The sequence below is a fragment of the Podarcis liolepis genome (genome assembly GCF_965112155.1).
Source record: "Podarcis liolepis genome assembly, chromosome: 6".
Lineage (NCBI taxonomy): Eukaryota > Metazoa > Chordata > Lepidosauria > Squamata > Lacertidae > Podarcis > Podarcis liolepis.
Genome location: NC_139559.1, coordinates 20805053 through 20826968, shown reverse-complemented (window position 1 = coordinate 20826968; position 21916 = coordinate 20805053). Strand labels below are relative to the sequence as shown.

General features: G+C 46.6%; 1 protein-coding gene across 1 annotated transcript in view; it reads right to left on the bottom strand.

Moving 5' to 3' along the window:
- PREX1 (phosphatidylinositol-3,4,5-trisphosphate dependent Rac exchange factor 1) overlaps positions 1–8187 on the bottom strand; it is a 220618-nt gene extending 212431 nt beyond the window's left edge. The window contains exon 1 of the mRNA XM_083507877.1: positions 7696–8187. Coding sequence (XP_083364003.1) covers positions 7696–7878 — 183 coding nt within the window. The 5' untranslated portion in view covers positions 7879–8187. The remainder of the gene's footprint in view (positions 1–7695) is intronic.
- Positions 8188–21916: the final 13729 nt, after the last annotated feature.

The following is a 21916-nucleotide window of genomic DNA, read 5'->3' as shown; positions in this document are numbered from 1 at the left end:
AAGGGCTGGGAAACCCCAATATTAGCAGATTTAAAAATAATAATAAAAGAGGGCAAGGGGGTACAAAAAAATAGATCGATGAGGACTGAGCATGCTCAAGGCATATGGAATTGAAAAACATTGAGCGAGAGAGACAGAGAGAAATGGAGTATCCAGGAAGAGAGCATGACTGGCTGGCGTCAAGAACAGGAGCACCTCCACACTGCAGCATTTTTATTGCAGGTTCTGCTTGCACTGAGTAACAGGCAATATTTTTGTTAGAACAAAATTTCCCTTTCTAACATACAGGTTAGGATTCACAGAGTCCTTACATCCCTATGGAGAGCTTTCCTCACCCTTCCTTCCACTGCAGCCTTGCACCTGCTGAAAAACTCCCAAGAGTCAGGAGACCCCTCTGAAGCAACAGACAGTGCAGCCTGAGAAGACTGGAGAGGGTTTGGGGTGGGGAACAGCAGTAACCCCCTGCCTTCCCAAGAGCACCCAGAACTGCTTCTCACTCATGCATCCTTCTGTTTGGATGCCATCCATCCAGCTGCTGAGAATTCAGCAACAGGCATTCAGTGAAGCACATCAAGGATTAAAACCACGATACAGCCTTTCAAAACTCAAAATTTTACAGTCCAAAACAATCTAGCACGGACCTGCTTCTCAGCACTGTAAACTGTTGATCGCTCTGCAAATAAGCCTATCAAATATTTTATTGTAAATAAAACAAAAGAGGCTTTAATAGCATTTCACTGCACTGTTCAGGAAAGCATTGTGACAAGTACTGTGGCTTTGGGGGGGGGTTAAAAAAATGTCCTATTCTGTAATTTCCAAGATGCTCTCTCTCCTCCAGCCCCTCCTCTCTCACTCCCCCCTTTTGACCCACAGAAGTAAAATAAAGGCTGTGGAATCCTTTATACAAAGCAAATAAAAAACGGGGCCTCTGTGTGTGAGGGGCAGAACCCCCACCAAGCACAGGGGAAAGGTCTGTAGGCACACACAAAAGAAAACCTTTCCCTTAACTGCTCCATAACCACATGCTAGTCTTCCAAGGAAAGTTCCCTCCTTAAAAAAGAAAGAAAAGAAAAATGCTCTCAGTAACACAGTCTGATTTATAAGCAAGCCTACAGCATCAAACACAGAAGAGGATTCTTTTACATTACCACGGAAGCCCGGAAGCCCCTGCAAAGCTCTTGCCTCACTACGCATTGAATTTGGCTGTTTGCTCCTTTTAGCATTATTTATGGAGAGCACTAAGTGAAGTCTGGAGCTTGAATGGTAAATATTTAACAAGGGGGCACCAGCCCAAACCACAAAATCCAGACACACATCACCAGCACTTACACGGAAAGCCTGCAGTTCACACGAGGATGGCAGGCTTGCACGAGTAAAGAAAAGCTTCCTTGCACTGTGTTCATCTATAAGCTTTACGTTAGTTAAGCAGTGCTTTTTTAAAAACAATGTTTAGAGGTACTCTCATGTTGACTCAAGAAAATCACCATTTTATAGTTCAAATTGGGAAAAATAAACACAGCAAATGGACAAAAGTACAAAGATTCACAAAATGTTTAGGGGTATGCGTACCCCTGTGTACCCCCCAGGAAAAAAGCACTGACGTTAAGAGATTTAAACTGAGTACAATAGGAGTGAAAAGAAGAATTCGGCCATTCACAAGGTTTATGTCTGACTGAGTTGTTATGTAGGATGGAGCATCATTCCCCAACCAGCTGTCTTCCAGCCACTAAACCACTAAGCCACTAAACCACGGCTCCAGCCAGTGGGACGGTGGGAGATGTGGCCCAACAGCATTTGAAGGCCACCTTAGTGAAGGCTTCAGTAGAGTTATTTATTACCTTTGTCTCCTAGCCTTCTTCCAAAAATGTCACACGTGTGGTTATCACATTCTATCAACACAACAACTCTGTAATGTAGGGGTTGTAATGAGAGACAGCAACTGGCCTAAGGGCACCCAACAGACTTCTGGCTCAGTGGAGTCTGAATCCAGAGAGCTCTAGTCAAAGTATGGCACTCTATATAGCTATTTGGACCTCATTGATGCTCTTGCACAGTTGTATGCAGGTATCCGGAAGCTGCTTTGAATTACAAATGGTCCTTTTCCAATGGTCCACTCTATGTGTTACGCCACATTTCTTCTATCAGATGCTTACCAAAAGACATGGCCTATGTAAATAAAACACTCAGAGATGTTGACTAGAGTGTAGTGGGGGGGGGCACACACCCCAGTCCTGTTCCTGCACTAGTACACTCCAGGGAGTTAGCCAAGTTGGTTAGAGCGTGTTGCTGATAACGCCAAGTTTGCAGGTTCAATCCCCATATGGGCCAGCTGCATATTCCTGCATTGCAAGCAGTTGGACTTAGATGATCCTCAGGGTCTCTTCCAACTCTACAATTCCCAAAAGTTGACAAGAGATTGTGGGCTGTTCACAACTAGCATACTTTTCCCACTTAAGGCAATAGAGTATCCCTCCTAAGCCAAGCTGCCTAAGAGCAGTTTGAAATCCCCCAGGTGCAGGGCGTGTTTACTACTGGTATGGGTTCAATTGCGACTACATGGAAATTCCTGGGTGCCAGGCTGGCAGCCACAGTTTAAAAACCTCTGCCTTAGTCCATAGTTAATTCCATTTCCACGGTGTGTGTTTCTCCTTCTTGCATACTGGGACAAGTGAATCGTTGTAACACCACCAAGCTACAGTCAAGCAATGTAGTTGAGATCAAAGAATCATAGCACCTGAAGGGGATCCCCATAGGTCAGTTACTCCAACCTTCGGTGAATAGACATTCCATTGTGATGACCGTCACCTAGGTTTAAGATGAACCATTCGGGCTGCAGTTGGAGCCTCACAGGAATGAAAGCTAAGGTGAGATGTTCAGAGCAGAAACCAGCACAACAGTACTTGTCTGTGAAACTGTTCTGCATGCACATCATTATGCATAACCCCACTTGCCACAGGAGCTGTTCCTCTGCATGTAGAGTTAGCAAGTCATCAGTACAACAACCAAGACACTGATTTCTGACACGGTCGTCCTACATGTTAATCAGCCGGCTCATGCAGTAAGTGTGGCATTTTTATATATCCTATATCCATAACAATACCTACACAGGTACATAGGAACTTTCTTTATACCATATCAGACCATTGCTCCATCTAGTTCAGCACTGTTGACCCAATAAACATCCAGATTATTTAACAACTCTCTCCCGAGACATCCTAGCATGCACATACACACACAGATGAACACGAGAAGCATCCTCCCAGTTAGAAGAATGATCCTACAAGTATCTATCAAACTGTGACATGTCAAAGTTAAATGTGCTCAGCTCATTCCTGGCAAACAACCAATAACCAGTAGCCTAGCCTGCGGATGACAAAAACCACTCAATACTTGGGACAGAAAAACTTGGGTTTGGTTTGTCTGGGGCGGGACAGCAGTCTTGATGGTTGAGCGACATGCGCTTTTTATAGCAGCACATTCCACAAAAACAGAACTTCAAGAACACAAAGCCAGCAGCCTCTGTAATTGGGAGGTTTAGAAGATTACATACTCTTTGTGTTCAACCATAGATAGAGAGAGAGAAACCAGGACTGAAGTTGGTGTCAGTCCTTAAAGCAACTATAACTTTTCCAATCAACTGTTATGTCAGTGAGTTCATGGTGGTAGACAGTGGGGACAGATAGGAAGAAAATCCTTTTCTGCACAGCAACCCGTAGCAGACCTGGTCTTACAAACAATCTGAGGAAAACAGAAGAGGCTACCTACTGTAAGGGGCAACTTCATCCAACATCAGATGTATTACTCTTTGCCTGTTAGTGCGCATGTGTGAATGGCATTAATGCAGTTTTAAATTTACTGGCCCCATTTCTAAATTGACTGAGGCCATAAAGCTGAAGGAGGAACTTATGGCCCTCCAGATGTTGGTAGGAATACAACTCCCAACATTCCTGACCATTTTGCATGCTGGCTGGGTGTGATGGGAATTGGGATCCCAACAACCCCACCCCTACCAAGGAGGAAAGTGGACTTACAACTGCTTTTCAGCCTTCCTGCGATTTTGTTTTCTATTTCCGTCACAGTGTGTCACGACCTTATTTCTCTTCAATGACCACGGCCATCTAGCAAGGCTATTTTCTCCACCACCCTACCAAGACCAGCTCAAGACATTTTGCAGCCTGAAGCAAAGGGGATATCATGTCCACCATTCCCTGTACAAAAGGTGACTGGTCTGGCAGTTGAATGTTATCTGAACGTTGGGGATGGGTTAGCATCCTCCGCTACATCCAAGGGTGACGGTTAGCTCAGTGAGCGCAGAGCAGGCTGTGGCTGACACACGTGGTCCTGTCTTCCAGATGCCAAAGAAATAAACAACTATCAGACTTTTAGAAGACAACTGAAGGCAGCCCTGTTTAGGGAAGCTTTTAATTTTTGATGAATCAAAATATTCTTCTGGAAGCCACCCAGAGTGGCTAGGGAAACCCAGCCAGATGGGCGGGTATAAATAAATTATTATTATTATTATTATTATTATTATTATTATTATTACCGTATTATTATTATCCACCCTGAGTCAGCTACCTCACTTTGACAAATGAAAGGGCCGGCCCTGTATTGCATGTGTATTGCATGTGCAGTGCATGTGTATCAGAAAGAACGGTACTATGTTTAATATGTACCTGTATTAATTTTTAAAGTAACACCCTGATGCACTTACAAAATTGGCATACCTTTCCCTACCACCAGGATGTCAGTTTCACTGAGAGACATGAAAGATGTTGGAAAAGTAAATGGACTGTAGCAGGGTGGCACTACGTGTACCATGATGTGGTAGTATCTACGTTTTGTCACAGGGCAGGATCCATGGTAGACAAGTGAGGAAGTGGTGTCTTCAGACTACCAGCTAGTAAATGTGTGTAGTGACATTTTAGGGCACCGATAGGGGATCTATGGCCTTTCAGATGTTGCTGGACTACAACACTCATCATCCCTGACCACTGGCTATGCTGGCTGGGACTGATGGGAGTTGGAGTCCAACAACAGCTAAACGGCCACAGATCCCCATCTCTGTTTTAAGGAGTGAAAAGCAGAACTTGTGAACAATGGTTATACGTGTTACCTGAAGCAAGAACAGTCTGCAGAGATCACTAAAGAACTCTGTAAAGAAGTACCAGTGGCTGAATTTACTTTTCTCCTCTTTCCTACTCCCTTTTTCTTTCGTGTCATGCTTTTTAGACTGTCAGCCTGAGGGCAGGGACTGTCTTATGACTTTGCATGCCCCTCTAGTAAATTTTATTATTTTATTATTGCTGAAAAGCAGAGTAAAAAATGCTTCCAATAAACAATAACCCTCTAAAAGATGCACATTTCCTGATGTTCCTTAAGTCCATTGATTTCAGTGGGTGTACCTCGAGTATGTTGCATATAACCCAGAATATTTTATTTCTATCCCACAGAATTGCAGTGAAAATATTCAAAACAAAACAATGGGATATAAAACGCGTACAGTAGTTAAAAAATTAAACATATAGCAACAGAAGTGACAAAAGCCTTGGCAGAATAAACAAATCTTTACCATCTGGTTGCAAGAAACAGTGCCAACCAGAGTTCCTAGCAGAGGGAATTGTGGTGCCACTACTGAACAGGCCCTGTTCCCTGGCACCAATCAGCTCCAGTAGTACTTAGAGCCCAGGCAAATTCATATGGCAATATGTGGTTCTTCAAATACACTGGGTTCTAAGGCACCCAAGGATGGGGAATCTCAGGGCATCCAGATGTTCTTGAAGTGCCACTCCCATCAGACCCAGGATGCACAAAGATCAGGGATTATGGGAGTTGTAATCCAGCAATATCTGGAAGGTCACAGGGTCTCCATCCCTAGACCAAAAATTAGCACTAACACTTAAAATGAAACAAACGGGTAACAAATGCAACTGATCCAAATCAGTGCAACTGCCAAGCCTCGCTGACGTTGAATTCTGGCAGCCAAATTTTGCACTGCTTTAAAGTTTCCCAACTGTGTTTGAAGGCAACCCTACGTAGAAAACAATACAATTGTCTTATCTAGATGTAGCCATTGTGCATAAACACACCAGGGTACTGACTCTTCAAGCCTGAACAGCATATGATGTCAGTGCAGAATGGGCACGATGCACTCACAGAAAAGCTATCCCAGTGCATGCTTGCTGTGCTACTAACAAAGAAGCTAGAAAGCTAGCACAACTGCGGATGTTTGCAGGCAATGCTCACAATCCACTGTTCTTTCTCAGAGCTTTGGAACAGTGGGAGGATAGTGTTAGCCACAAAGGGGTTGTGTTTTGTGCAAAGGGAGAAGTGTGGTGCAATGCTAATGAGTTCCAAGTGCCATGGCAGCAAAATAAATGAGAACTACCCAGATGGGAAAGTCATTTCCTGAAACTTTTCAATTTGCATGGGGAAACAAATTACCCCCACAGCCTCCCACGGCAATAACATATCTATATTTACTATTTTGAAGCAATAGATATACGTTCTCAGGGAGAAACCACACTCAAGCAAGGAAGGCTGCTGGAAGCCAGGTTGCAAGAGTGAGAAGAAAAAATAACTTTCAAATTAAAAGCAAAAGGGTCTCTGAGAGAGCCAATTATTGTTTGGTGGGGGAATACAGAAAATGCAAAGTATAAAGCGCACACAACATCCTATTCAACAGCTTCCAAATGAATGATGTCAATAGAAGCTTCAAAAAATAGCAGCCACCCTTAGGCTTAAGCTTAAGACAGGAAGTAATTTTATCACTTTGTTCTTTTTAAAAAAAATCGTACTAGTACTAGGTCACTGTTGTTTGCAAAGGGCTCCCTCTTTTGCCAGCTCAGGCACCTTCTGAACTATCTCAGGAACGATCATCTGTGTAAACATCTTGAAAGCCTTTGGATATTGAAAGGGAGGATTTAAAAACCACACCTAGCGTCTGCCAACAAGGCTCAGTTTTCCCAGCATGGGCTGTTGCCACTAGCCACCCACCGGGAACCCCACGGCTAGCAAGCAACCACCTCAGTTCCCGTTCCGCGGGACGGAAGCGCTCTCCTGTCTTTGACAAGCTCAGCTTGCAAAAACATCCACTCGTTTTCCACTAGCGCAGGAAGGCTCCGCTGCGTCCTCTCGTTGCATGCCGGTATCCACCACAGTTCCCAACACTCAGCTCCTTCTCAAAACAGAACATGCAACCCCATCTCAGTGCGCAAAAGCAGTGGGGGCATGCATACGGTACTGCCTTCGGGCAATGTGACTGTCCAAGGCACGGCACCCTCCCCCCCCCCCAAAAAAAACACCAATCCTGAGCTGGGTTCCCCCCTCCGCGCGCGCCTGAACCCACTACCCCCAACTCCAAGCCGCCGGTGTGCAGGATGGGGCCAACTCTCAACACCCCCAACTCCTTGGGGAGCCACCGATCCCTTCTGCCCACCCAGAGGGAGTCGATCCTCCAACTCGCGAGGCAGCAACGCAACCCTGCAAAGTTCCAATCCTCACGGAGACTCTTCTCAAGTGTGTCCGCGCCGTGCAGGGTGGAAACGACCCTTTCCACGACCTAACCGTCCGGTTCGGCCCGAGCGCGTCCACGGCGCGCCGCAGTCGCTCAGCTGACCCTCGTCCTCGCGCCCCTCGGCGCGACCTTTCCTCTGCCCCCGATGCCCCCCTCCCGCCCTTGCCCGCGCCACTCACCGACTGCAAGAAGCGCAGGGTGCACACGTAGTCCCTCTCCGTGCCCAGGATCTCGTTGAGGACGCAGAGCCGAAGGCGCAGCTGCCGGTCCGTATCCTTGGCAGGCTCCGAGGGCGCCGCGCCGGGGGCCGCCGCGACCTGGGGGGCCGCTGCCGCGGGGGCCGCTGCCGGCTGCGCTTCCATGGCGGGGTGGCTGCCTCCTCGCCTGCCTGCCTGCCTGGCCGACTGACTTGACGGACTTTCCGAGCCGGCTGCTGCTGCTGCTCCCCCGCGCACCACGCTCTCTTCACGCTCGGCGCCCGCCTCCGGCGCCCTCCATCCCCGAGGCACGCGAGACGCACGGCAAGGCGAGGGCTTCCCCAGCCCGCCGCCTACGAGCTCCCACTGGCAGCCGGAGCGCCGCTCAGGGACATGCCGAAGACAGCGGCAGCGGCGGCGACAAGCGCAGCGCAGCGCCAGGGGCACTGAATGGAGCGCGAGCGGGGAAGGGAAGTCCCGGCGCCCGAGAGAGGGGGGGGAGAGCGCGAGGGCTGGGGGCGTGGCGAGGGCAGCCAGCGGGAGGGGGCGGGGGGTCGCGCGGCCAGGCGACGCCGGCCCCCGAGGCGAGGGCGGCGCTCCGAGGCAGGGGGCGGGGCGCCTTGGCGGGACAAGCCCAAGTGCAAAAACAGGACTTGGGAGACTGCGGCAGGCGGCGCGGGAGAAACAAAGGCAGCGAGGAAGACTCCTGAGCGTGGCCTGCGCGCGTCACCCGGAGCTGCTTTGCACGCAGCCAGCCCGTTCCCAAATCCCTGCAGCAAGAGCGAGCGAGCGGCGCGCAAACTTGGGCTGTGATCAAGCGCCCTGTTGCCGCTCCGCCACCTCGGGGAAACGGCTGCTGGATGCAACCCGTCGGGGAGAGAGTCCCACATCCACCCCACCCCCGATTGAGCCCGTGCGCGCTTGTTTGGTTGGGTTTTGTTTGGTTCTGCCCACGCATCGTGAGAAGCAGCGGCCAGCAGCCGGCGCTTGCTCCTGCGGCAGAATCCCATTTTGCGATGCGAAAACACTGCCTCGCCTGCTGCACGCGGTGGGGCGGGGGAAGCCCTTCCCGACAGGGGTGTTCCCACGGGTGGGTGTGCGCAAGCCGCGGAATTGTACGCCAGCCAGCCATGGTGTGTGCCAAAAACTCGCTACGCAGAAAGAATATTCCTGGAGGTGCTCCCAGGTGGAGTTTGTTGTTGCTTTACGAAGTCAGGCGTAGCGATTCGGCACACCTGCAACCCACAGAGATCTTTTATTATGGCTGGCAGAAGGGTTTGGAGATGGAGTCTCCAGCACCATTGACATAAGACGGTGCTGGACTACAACTCCCATCACCCCCTGGCTCCTGGTGCTGGTTGGGGCTGATGGCAGTTGGAGTCCAACAGCAAGTACTTTCACACATAGTTGAACTACGGAGCTTGCTTTCACTGGGGGCAGTGATGTCCACCAACTTTGATGGCTTTATTTTTTTTATAAAATATTTATTAAAAAATTTTGGATATAAGAAAAAAATGAAAAATAAACATACAAAATAATAAACAATTAAAAGCACACATTAACTTTCAATGACATAACTTCCATACCCTTATTTCCTCCGACCTCCTCATACTTCCCTTCTTTGTATTCCAGTTCAATTTGTTAGTTCAGCAAATCCTTACCATTAAACTTTTACCCATTTATAATCCTTTTTTCATGTCTCCTAAAGCATTACAGCTGGAAACCACTTAGTTTCTATCCAACATCTTTCTAACATTCATTCATTTTACAATATTTCTTTAAATAGTCCTTAAATTTCTTCCAGTCTTCTTTCACCGACTCTTCTCCCTCAACTTTGATGGCTTTAAAGAGGACTGGGCAAACTCATGAAGGATACGGCTGTCAATGGCTACTGGCCATGACAGTGAGGCTCTGCCTCACTTCTGAATACCAGTTGCTGGGAGCCACAGGAGGGCAGTGCTCTTGTGCTCCGGTCCTATGCAGGTAGGGCATCTGGGTGGCCACTGTGAGAACCTGATGCTGGACTAGGTAGGCCATTGCCCGGATCCAGCAGGCTCTTCCTAGGTTCTTAAGAACTGGAAGGCCACAGGTTCCCCATTAAGGGCCCCATCAAGCATGAGCCAGCTTCTTGCTCTGTATCTGGGCTAGACACGTTAGAGGCAGCACACACTCATTATCAAGGTACCCAGTCCCTCCACCAACAGACAGAGCTCCAGAGCATCCTTGGGTGGTGATGCCTCCATTCCCCTACCCAGATCATGTTCCCTTCTCAGAGCTACAATTTCCAGAGTGGTAGATGACACAACCTTGATGGCAGAAAGTGAGGAGGAATTAAAGAACCTTTTAATGAGGGTGAAAGAGGAGAGCGCAAAATATGGGCTGAAGCTCAACATCAAAAAAACTAAGATCATGGCCACTGGGCCCATCACCTCCTGGCAAATAGAAGGGGAAGAAATGGAGGCAGTGAGAGATTTTACTTTCTTGGGCTCCATGATCACTGCACTTGGTGACAGCAGCCACGAAATTAAAAGACGCCTGCTCCTTGGGAGAAAAGCAATGACAAACCTAGACAGCATCTTAAAAAGCGGAGACATCACCTTGCCAACAAAGGTCCGTATAGTTAAAGCTATGGTTTTCCCAGTAGTGATGTATGGAAGTGAGAGCTGGACCATAAAGAAGGCTGATCGCCGAAGAATTGATGCTTTTGAATTATGGTGCTGGAGGAGACTCTTGAGAGTCCCATGGACTGCATGAAGATCAAACCTATCCATTCTTAAGGAAATCAGCCCTGAGTGCTCACTGGAAGGACAGATCCTGAGGCTGAGGCTTCAATACTTTGGCCACCTCATGAGAAGAGAAGACTCCCTGGAAAAGACCCTGATGTTGGGAAAGATGGAGGGCACAAGGAGAAGGGGACGACAGAGGACGAGATGGTTGGACAGTGTTCTCGAAGCTACCAGCATGAGTTTGACTAAACCGGGAGGCAGTGGAAGACAGAAGTGCCTGGAGTGCTCTGGTCCATGGGGTCACGAAGAGTCGGACACGACTAAACAACTAAACAACAACAACATAAACAAGTCAATCCCTCTTTCCATTGGGAATAGTAGCTTTCCAGGGCTTTCCTCTCGACTCCTACCATTCCCAGGATGCTTTGCGGGATGCCATGGCTGTTCAAAGTGGTATGATACTGCTTTAAATGTACAGTGGTACCTCTGGTTGCAAACGGGATCCATTCCGGAGGCCCATTCGCAACATGAAAAGAGCGCAACCTGCAGCAGCGCTTCTGCGCATGCACAAGCGGCGAAACCCGGAAGTAACCCTTTCCGGTACCTCTGGGCCACCATAGGACGTAATCTGAAAGAACGTAACTTGAAGCGGACGTAACATGAGGTATGACTATACATATAGCAAAGATGGGGCCTGTTTTTTTTCGTTCTCCACACTTAATTTTGCCTTTACTACTGCACTATAAACACCTGCCAGGTACTTGGGAGAGCGTTTTGGCAGCAGGCCCAAGCAAGTAGGAGAAGGCTATGAGTAAACCCTGAAGAACAGGTCTAATTGGGCTCTCAATGTAATTGTTCATTTCCTTTGCGTTTGATTTCATTTAACTTTTTGTTGCATTCTCAGTGACGCTGCAGCATTCAAAATTAATTCATTTCATCTTTGCCTCGGGTTAAAAAACAAAGCAGGCACCCAGATTTGTTTTTCTCCCCTATTTGGGCCAAGTGCCAGGTATCAGCTGCTGTGAGATTCTGGCATAATTTCAGACAGAGCCTTTGCAGATTTGGCTTCTGTTTCTTAGATCCATCCACCCCAGAGTATACCTCCGCCCTGTTACTGAACCAGAAACCTGTGTCTTCTAAAGCAGATGTAGCTTACTTTATCAGCTTTGCCTGGATGAAAGTAGGGTAGGGGGAGAGATGCAACTTAGGAAATGATGATGCAGGAATAAAGCCACTCAGTCAATGCTTCTTGAGCATCCCGTACATTACCATTTCATGTGGATACCTTTTCTGTTAACGTTGCTGCTGAGTAGCTCCCAAAAAAAGGCCTTTTATGATTTTCAGTTCCAGAATTAGGAGCAGTGTCCTGGCACTATGGTGGTTTCGTCTTGGGAATCCATTAATATTGCTGAAGTGCTGTCATCGGTGTCTGGAAGTGTCAAGTGTCAGCAGAAGTATGCTTTCATTCTGGAATTTATATTAACTTATAACAAAAAAAGTCCTTAAGTGTAAGTTTCTGTGGAAAAGTACTTGCACTGTCCTTTTTCTCTTTCTAATCCTTTCTCCAAAGACCTGAGGGTGACATACATTGTGCCCCCCCCTTTTATCCTTATCCTTATTATTATTTATTTCTACCCCATCCGTCTGGCTGGGTTTCCCCAGCCACTCTAGGCGGCTTTCAACAGAACATTAAAAACAGAATAAAACTTCAAACATTAAAAACATCACTAAACAGGGCTGCCTTCAGATGTCTTCTAAAAGTCGGATAGTTTCCTTGACATCTGATGGGAGGGCGTTCCCCAGGGTGGGTGCCACTACCGAGAAGGCCCTATGAGGTGGGTTAAACTGAGAGATATTGATTGGGCCGAGGTCAGTAAACGTCATGCTCACTGTGGGGATGCAAAATAGGTCTCCTTGGGTTGCTCACCTTACATAAGAGCATGGAACTAGGAGGGGTATAAATGCAGCACCCCCTCCCACAACCCCTCCATTCTCTGTTTATGCTGAGAAGTGGGGAACTGAGCAACTGAAAGCAATTGAAAGAGGACAGTGGTTACAGCAGAGATGTGGCAGATCCCAAGAAGTTTGGGGATCCTTTTCTTAGTGCCTACTTTACACTGAGGGACACGGGTGGCGCTGTGGTCTAAACCACAGAGCCTAGGGCTTGCCAATCAGAAGGTCGGCAGTTCGAATCCCCACGACGGGGTGAGCTCCCATTGTTCGGTTCCTGCTCCTGCCAACCTAGCAGTTCAAAAACACGTCAAAGTGCAAGTAGATAAATAGGTACAGGGGCGCCGACTTATAAAAAATATTGGGGGGGCCCATACCGGGGTCCTGCCGCTGGTTCGCTCGGGTAGCCGGGAGAACGCAGTTCGAGGTGGCGGTGTTGGGGAGAGACCCTCGCTCAGGGCGCCACTAGACTTGGCGGCCGGCGGCCTATCTGGGGGGTTTTGGAGCGTATTTCGGCGGAGCGATTGGGGAGGAGGGGGCTTGTTGCCGGATTCTTCAGCTGAGCCGGAGATCCGCTGCTGGAGGTCCCTGGGCCGAGTTGTGAGCACGGCCTGCTGAAGGGAGATCCAGCCGATTGCGCGACGGGGACGGCCGGGGCTCTCCGGCTAGGGCGCGCGGCTGGCTGGCTGGCGAGGGAGCAGGTGGGGAGGAGGCGGGGGTCCTCACTCTCTTAGGAAACGCACCCCCGCGCCCGATTGCCACGAAGTCCGAAGGGTGCGTGTGTGGAATTAAAAAGCAAAAACGAGATACGGGCAGGGCAGGCAAAGAGTTTTCTGCAAGAGGATGGAGGGCAGGTTGAAGAGAAAATCACTCAGGATGAGACAGTCAAATCAGCCATGATAAAATGGGCTCAGGATATTGGGTATAACATCATGTTTGAGGACTGGGAAAGGTTATGGACCACCGGAATGAAATTCACGGCATGTAATGCCTTGAAGGAAAATATTATGAAAATGATTTATAGGTGGTACATGACCCCAGTCAAGCTTGCAAAAATATATCACCTGTCTGATAATAAATGTTGGAAATGTAAGGAGGCTGAAGGGACATTCTTTCACCTCTGGTGGACTTGTCCAAAAGTGAAGGCCTTCTGGGAAATGATCTATAATGAGTTAAAAAAGGTATTTAAGTATACCTTTCCCAAGAAACCAGAGGCCTTCCTCTTGGGCATTGTTGGCCAGAAAGTGTTAAAGAAGGATAGAACTTTCTTTATGTATGCAACTACAGCAGCAAGAATACTTATCGCAAAATATTGGAAGACACAAGATTTGCCCACACTGGAAGAGTGGCAGACGCAATTGATGGACTACATGGAACTGGCTGAAATGACTGGCAGAATCCAAGATTTGGGAGAAGAAACAACGGAAGAGGACTGGAAAAAATTTAAGGACTATTTACAAAAACAATATAAGTTGTATGAATGTTAAAAATTTACACGATTCGGAAACTATAGCTTCAGCAATTAGATTTGGGAAACAGGAAATTATATTTTAAGTAAGAAAAGGTCAAAATCTAAGGTAATACTATGTTTAATTTAAGATATAAGTAACTGATGAAAAGTATGTTAAATTTAGAGGTATAGTATTTGAAAAGTACAAAATAAGGTACGAAACAAGGTAATAATTTGCTGATATCTTTATTATAAAGAATGCAGGGTAAGGGAGATGCGAGGAAGTCCAGTTAGTTATATAAAAAATGTGTTGAATGGTTGGTTTTCTTTTCTTCTTTTTCTTTTTTTCTTTTTCTTGTTCTTTTACTTTTTTCTTCAGTGTATGTTTCTAACTTTGTATTTGAAAACTTAATAAAATATTTATAAAAAAAGAAGAAGAGAAAATCCTTTCGCTTTTCTGGGGCGCAGGGAAGTCTCAGAGCCGGAGGTTGGGGAAGGGACCCCCTTTGCTCTGCCCTCTTCTCCCGTCTTAGATTCGCATGGGGGTCCCCGCCCGAGCTTGCCTGGCCACCGGGCCACACAAGGGCCGCGCTCTACGCGGCGCACCTTGCTAGCTGCGCAGCTGTCCTCCGCGGCCGCAGAGCGGCCCTGCGCCGGTGCCCAGCCCCTCTGGGCGCCCGCTGCGCTGCCAATGACAAGCGGGCGACGTCGCGGGCGGGGAAGGCGTCGCTTTCTTTCCCGATCCTGCATCCTCCCAGTCTTCCAGCCCTTTTTTGGGTTGGAAGCTCGTCTCGTTCGCCCTTCTCCTTTCTTCACCCTGCGCGCAATTTTCCTCCCTCGTCTCCCTCCCCATTTCTCCTTCCTTCCTGATTGACTGACTGACGGGCTCGGGTTCGGGCTTTGGCTCAGGCTCGGGCTTCGGCTCAGGCTCGGGCTCGGGCTCGGGCTCGGGCAGCCACAGCGTCGGCGGTGTTGGCGATCGGCGGCGCGGGGGGATGGCCCTCCCGGGGGAGCCGGCGCTGCTCAATGGGGTTGCAGGGGAGACAGGCCGGCCGCCCCCCTCCCCCGGCCCGGCGCCCCCCGCCGCGCCGGTGCCCGTTATCGAGCTGGTGCGCGCCGGGCGCCCTATAAAAGCCGCGGACGCGCCCACCGCCGCCCGAGATTATTGGGGGGGCTGAGCCCCCCCAAACGAATTTTTGAGGGGGCTCGGGCCCCCTCAAGCCCCATGGAGTCGGCGCCTATGAATAGGTACCGCTCTGGCGGGAAAGTAAACAGCGTTTCTGTGCGCTGCTCTGGTTCGCCAGAAGTGGCTTAGTCATGCTGGCCACATGACCCGGAAGCTGTACGCTGGCTCCCTCGGCCAATAAAGCGAGATGAGCGCCGCAACCCCACAGTCGTCCACGACTGGACCTAACAGTCAGGGGTCCCTCTACCTTTACTTTACACTTGCAGGGTGACCAGATGCAAAGCGGAACAGGGCTCTCTTGCACCTTTTGAGAGCTGTGTAGAAGAGTACGTGTTGGCTTCTGCTGCTTCACATGCAGGGATAACAAGCTGGACACTTGTCGAAATTGCTGCTTCAATGTGACTACTAAGTGGCAAGTGCCTTCCTCCCGCATCCTGTTATGTCTTTGATCTACATAAAATGTGGGAGCAAAGAACTTGCATATTGCACTTGTTTATGAGGAAGGGTTCTTAGGGTAGCAACAGCATAGGAACTTGCCGAATTTGAACCTGAGGAAGAAGCACACACAGAGGCAGGTTTCTGTCTGTACATTTATTTATGGTCTGCATAAAAAATAAATTGTAAGCATCGTCAATGTTTTCAGATGGCCCTTATTAACCCGGTGAATGCTCCCCATAGTTCCCCTAGTTAATCTACATTCCTCAAAGGTGTAAGAATGATTCCCCCCTCCCCTTAAATACAATAAATTTAGCTTAAGGACCCACTTAATCCTTTCTTTAGTCTGGAAATTTTATAGCTTGCGCAAAAGGTATTTCGCTTTAAAAGGGAAAATGTTTAATTTGCCAGCATGAGGTTTTCAGCTGTGAAAGTGTCTGCGGCCAGCATCATGCTCTGCTGTTGAAGTGCACAGTTCATTGCAACTGGCAAGTCAGCTTGTTTTCACTTCTGTTTGCTGTGTTAAAACCAACGTTTTGTACATTTTTAGGTATGGGTTGCTGTTGCTGCAGTGCTGCCAGAAAGTGAGAGTGATAAAGCAAAGTCTTTTATAGGACCAATGTCTTTTGACGAGACTATGAAGAATTTCAAGAAAACGTATCCAATGAAAATATTGTCATCTTGCCGTGCAGCTCTCGTTTCAGTTTTCCAGAATTGCTCTTCGTTCTTATAGGGGGGAAAGTGGTTGCCAAATAACTTATTCCACTGAAAATATTGCTTTTGAAAGAGCAGTTGTTAGAGAGCCATTCTACAAAGTGGCCGTCCTGTCTGTTACAACTCTGAATTAGGAAAACCGTAAATTTCATTGGACCAAGTTATCAGATTGGAAGTGTACATTTTTGAACATAACGAACCAGCACACTGTGTTTTATAAAAACACTAGAAAAATGATCCTCCAAATATATGGAATTTGAATTGCTGTGCCAATTGCTGCTCTTCTCTGTATGCCATTAGCTCTTGGCTCTTTGCCTCCTGGTGTCATAGCCCCTTTCCTTAGTGTAAGGTTTTTGTAAGCATTGGAAACCTGTGATCCTCCAGGTTTTGTTGGACTCCAACACCCATAAGCCCTAGCCACAGTGGTCAGGGGTAATGGGAGCTGTAGCGTAGCAACATCTGGAGTGCCTCAGGGTCCTCGCCCCTAGTCTACTACTTGCTAGACATGCAAATAGAACTGTGGGAGGTGGGGATTTGCTGGTGGCTAATGTCTCAGAGGCTGCAATACCTCAACAGTGATGGCCAAACTTGGCCCTCCAGCTGTTTTGGGACAGTTCCCATCATCCTTGACCACTGGTCCTGTTAGCTAGGGATGATGGGAGTTGTAGTCCCAAAACAGCTGGAGGGCCAACTTTGGCCATCACTTCTCCTAGAAGCAAGAAACAGCAGTGATATGTATTCTTACATGTAGCTCCCAGGTAAAAAGGTCATAGGGAATGGGACATGTTTTATTCAGGAAAGGCTGCAGGTTCCCCCAAGCAGCTTATTAGCTTCACTTCCTTCTCAGCTTTCTCTTTTCCACCCATGCCGGCAAAGCAGTTCTGGAGGAGAGGGTGAACTGAGGGCACTTCCAGAGTGACCAGTTTATTGAGCATTCATCCCGACTTCTTTGCAGGGAGATTAGACAACTGGCTGTATAATGAGCATTCACCCCGATCTGTTTTCGAAGAGGTTAGACAAAATCGCATCAAAGCAAATGTTGACCCATCACTTTCCTTATCAGAAAGGAGCCCCTTCTGGGGGAAGCAGGTTTGTTGTGCAAGAGCTCCCAATCAACCATAATTGTACAACATGAATTTTTTAGCATGTGATTGAATCCAACCCAAAAATAATGACAGTCTGGAAGTGCCTGGACAGTTTAAGACACCGAGTATAAACTTGCATGAAACTTCTCAATTATTTGAGGGCAGCAGCCTTCTTTGAACTATGCTGGAGAAGCATCTAGCACAGATTAAGGTAGGGCCTTTAAGCAGTACAACCAAATAAGGTACAATTAAAATACCAACAATAACCTAATTACTTGCATGTTTATATGAGTGACTCACATCGTGCCCCTTGGGGAAAGTATCATTGTTATAGAGTGTTATTCAATAAACATTAATGAATAAACATTAAGTTAGAGGCCTTGAGAATTTATTGTTCAAAGTGAAGACAAGCTGAGCTACAGGACCAGTTAGAAGCCAGTCCATTTCAGCTTGACCTATGGTTGCATAACAGGGCAGGACTGCAAAGAGATATATACTGTATAACCTTATGAAAGAGGCAGGTATGTAGCCAATTCACGTGACCAAACTGGCCTGTCATACTGGCAAGAGAGATTTACAGAGATATTGCTGTATGTATACACTGTCTTAGATTTATGTCATGATTTTAAGCTTTCGTCCACTGAATGTAAATACTTCTATGAACTGGCTCCCTCTAGAGTTCCTGGATCTTGAATTTGGAGTGCAGTAAGCACACAACTTACATGGGTTTGTGTTTTGGGGATCATCATCGTGCCAAAAGGCAAAACTGTGTACAGTGGTACCTTGGTTTACAAACTTAATCCGTTCCGGAAGTCCGTTCTTAAACCAAATCATTCTTAAACCAAGGCGTGCTTTCCAATAGCAGCGGGGGACTCGATTTACAAATGGAACACACTTGACAGGAAGCAAAACATGTTCTGCTTCCAAGGCAAAGTTCACAAACCAAAACACCTACTTCCGGGTTTGCAGCGTTCTTAATCCAAGTTGCTCATAAACTAAGCTGTTCTTAAACCAAGGTACCACTGTATAGTCAAAACCCGCTGGGTTCAGTGGTGGGTGGGATTGCCAAAGTCATTTTCCCCAGAACCCTTCCCTTCCGCCCTTTAAAACATATTTTTTGCAGCACTCTTAAAGCTGAATGTGGACAAGTTAAATGTGTGTAAGTTGCAGGGTTACTGTACATAAACTGAGCTCAAGCAGTGCAGTTACTCTTGTTCCCTTCCATTTTGAAATGTAGAACTGAACTTTGGGTGGAAATCAGACTAATGATAACAAAACTTAGCTGAAAGTATGGGAATAGGGAATCCTATTGAATTCACTAGGACCTACTTTTTGGTAGTCATGGTTAATATTGCAGCCTAAGCTGCACTTAATTTCCATTTAAATCAATGGGTTGTATTCAACTAATAACTTCTACTTGAGGTAAACCCATTGAAATTAATGGAGTTAAGTTAGCCACGTCAATTAATTTCAATAGGTCTACTCCCGTGAGTATGACTTAACTTAGGTAACACAACTCAGTGGGAGTGAAGTCATGCATTGATTTTCACTAACCCATATTCAAGGCAAAATGGTGTATGTGTAAGTTTATATGTATGAGCGGCATCCAACTAATGCCTGCCTTGATTGCAAGGATTTCTGCTTACACGGTGGAACTCCCATCTCCTCCTACTGTGCATCCCCTAAATCTGTTTTAGGGGTTCTGCCAACACTGCAGATCAGATTTGGGGAGGGTTCAAGGCACACACAGGGATGAGGAGGAGGAATTTCCCACTGCACAAGTGTAAATCCTTCCACTGAGTGGATGCATTACATGGCTGCTGCCTCATGTGGTTTCTTTTTGACTATAAGTGTTTTTCTTGGGTGCCTCATGGTATTCTTGAGAATGCTGGTGATCTGCAGATCAGTTCAGAGTCTGGCGTATAATGAAGTGGAAAGAGCGTAATTGCGAGTGTGCTCATTAATTTGAATGTTTATTTAAAACCTCTCTTCTCTTTCGCTCTCTCTGGAGCAAATCTGAAGGAAAGTGAGGACCTGGTTGATCAAACAGAAAGAACGGGTTTCATAAATGGAAGTCCGGCTAGATCAGTAACATGTAGTGAAACCAAAGCCGTTCCTCACAGGAAGGATGCTTCTTTGGCTGAAGCAGAAGTTAGGCAGCATATGCATCCTGCCTGAAGTCACGTGGGAGGCTCAGACCCAGATAAACTTGAAAAGAAGTAAAAATAATAATAACAAAAAGGACCCGTGGAACATTAAAATATTCTAAGCCTTTCTCCTGGCTTTTATCTTTCATTTTCACTTAGCTTCAAACTGAGGAGGGCAGAGCAAGAAAAAAGTTAATTCTGCCTTGGTAGCATGGGGGTCTGCAGGGGAGCTTGCCCCCCACCCTAGGAATCCTAAATGTATTTGTTTATTTTAATATATACAGGCACACACAAACGCAGCTAGCCAACAAGAGACTCTGCTCTGCAGAGTCTTCTGGAGGGGAGACTTCCTGGACCAGCAGGCAACTCAGACCTATGCTGCTTGCTCTGACCTAATGATCCCACTTCTGCAAATGTTACGAGATCTGGAAACTTTAGAAATACAGAGACAATATTTACACAATGGGTGCCCTCTGTGATGAGGTGAGGATGTTGGGGGGGCTGCTGGTACAGGCCGTGTTTTCCGAGAGGATGGGGGGGGCACAGTGGTCAAAAACAGAAACCAAAATAACCTGGCAGAATAGAAACCAAAAGGATTTGAGTAACAACGATACTTTTATTGGGAAACAGAAAGTTGGACACCACCTTCTTTTCCTGCCATGGTTGAACAACCGTCATAGCCTTGTCCAGATAACTTATTGTTGGGAGTAATGGGATAACACAAGGAAGCTAGTGAAGAGAACTTTTTAGCACACTAGTAGAGAAGTATGAGAAACCGGCAGATGAAGTGGTTGTATAACTTAAAGCAGCTTGACCAGCCATACTACAGAAAAGCCATGCCAGTCATCCCAACCAATCCACAGAAGAGTTGTGTCAGTGGCCCATCTACATTCAGTGATGAAAATTAATCAGTTTTCAGTTTACAGAAACTACATCCATTTCAGATGTACCACACTGAAGAAAAATACTTCCAAGGCCATGGAGATTCCATTCAATAACTCAACACCTCTGAAAAATTAATAAATCTGTTACGGTGGTACCTCAGGTTACAGACGCTTCAGGTTACAAACACTTCAGGTTACAGACTCTGCTAACCCAGAAATAGTACCTCGGGTTAAGAACTTTGCTTCAGGATGAGAACAGAAATCGCGTGGTGGCAGCGGGAGGCCCCATTAGCTAAAGTGGTACCTCAGGTTAAGAACAGTTTCAGGTTAAGAACGGACCTCTAGAACGAATTAAGTCCTTAAGGTATCACTGTACTTGGTATGAGTTTTGGACAAAAAGATATTCATTTCAGATGTTCTGCTCTAAGTATGGCTAACTACAGATACAACCCAGTGTGAAAACTTTTTAGAGAGATTTATGTTCAAGTATACTGTGTGAACTTGCTATAGGTTGCTTGCTGTGGACAGCCATTATATCAGAACTGTATGTACCAGACATTTGCCATTTACACTGCCTATCTGCTGCACCAGCCAAGGCGAGCTAGTTTCAATGCATCAAAGGAGCGTACTATTTTTCTTGGGCTCCTCCACATACAGCTTCATTGTCCTCTTCCGTAGACACACCCTTTGAAGGGAGACCTTGATATTGGAAAGTAAATCCATACATTTTAATCTAGCTGCGTGAATATATTCGATTTAATCCTGAAATCTGTTGCTTTCAACTCGGCACATTTTCACTATGAAAAACATTTACTTGAACCATTTGCCAACCTCACAAGAGGCAGTCTAATAAGGCATTCTGCCTTATTAACTGATTTCCAACTTTCCTTCTGCAGATATTGCCCTTCGGAAAAATGAAAGCAATGCTGTTAAATTTACGATATCACTCAGAACACAACAAAGCTTTATCAAACCTGTCGTGCTCTTAAATGTCACACAAGCCTTAACAAGATAAGTCACAGATAATAAATTAAATTGTGTACAGGGGGCTTGGAAAATCTGCCACAGAAGGAAGCATATAAACACATACCGAGCAAAACAGGATATTAGATATTGTTAAGCAGTATAAGCATAGCAGATCTGTCATTTTTAAAGCTTTTTGCAAGTCCCCCTGAGGACTAGGCACCCCTGCATAATGCATATCTATAATGCAGGGGTGCCTAGTCCTCAGAGGGGCCAATTCATTCCCCACCTAGCAAATTTTCCTGCCTTCCCCCAACTCCCCACTGATTTTAGCAGCAGCAAAAATAATCCTGATGGCAATGCGAGCCACTCACTCCCCAACAATCAGATTGCTCATTTGCTAAGAAAGTTGAAATAATTTAAATCTGTTTTAGCATTTTAACTTTTCTATGTTTCAAAGTATGGTTGTGACAACTCTTTCTTGATTTTACTGTTATAAAATTTGTTAACGAAATAAGTATAAAATAAATACAATAGGTCTTCCTTTTATAAATGAAAGCATTCGTTTTCGTAAGGTTTTCTTAGGGTGAAAGTTTCTGCTTCTGCTTTCTGGCAAATTCCAGAGATAGTCAAACCAAAAATATAATATTTTTGTATGGTTTT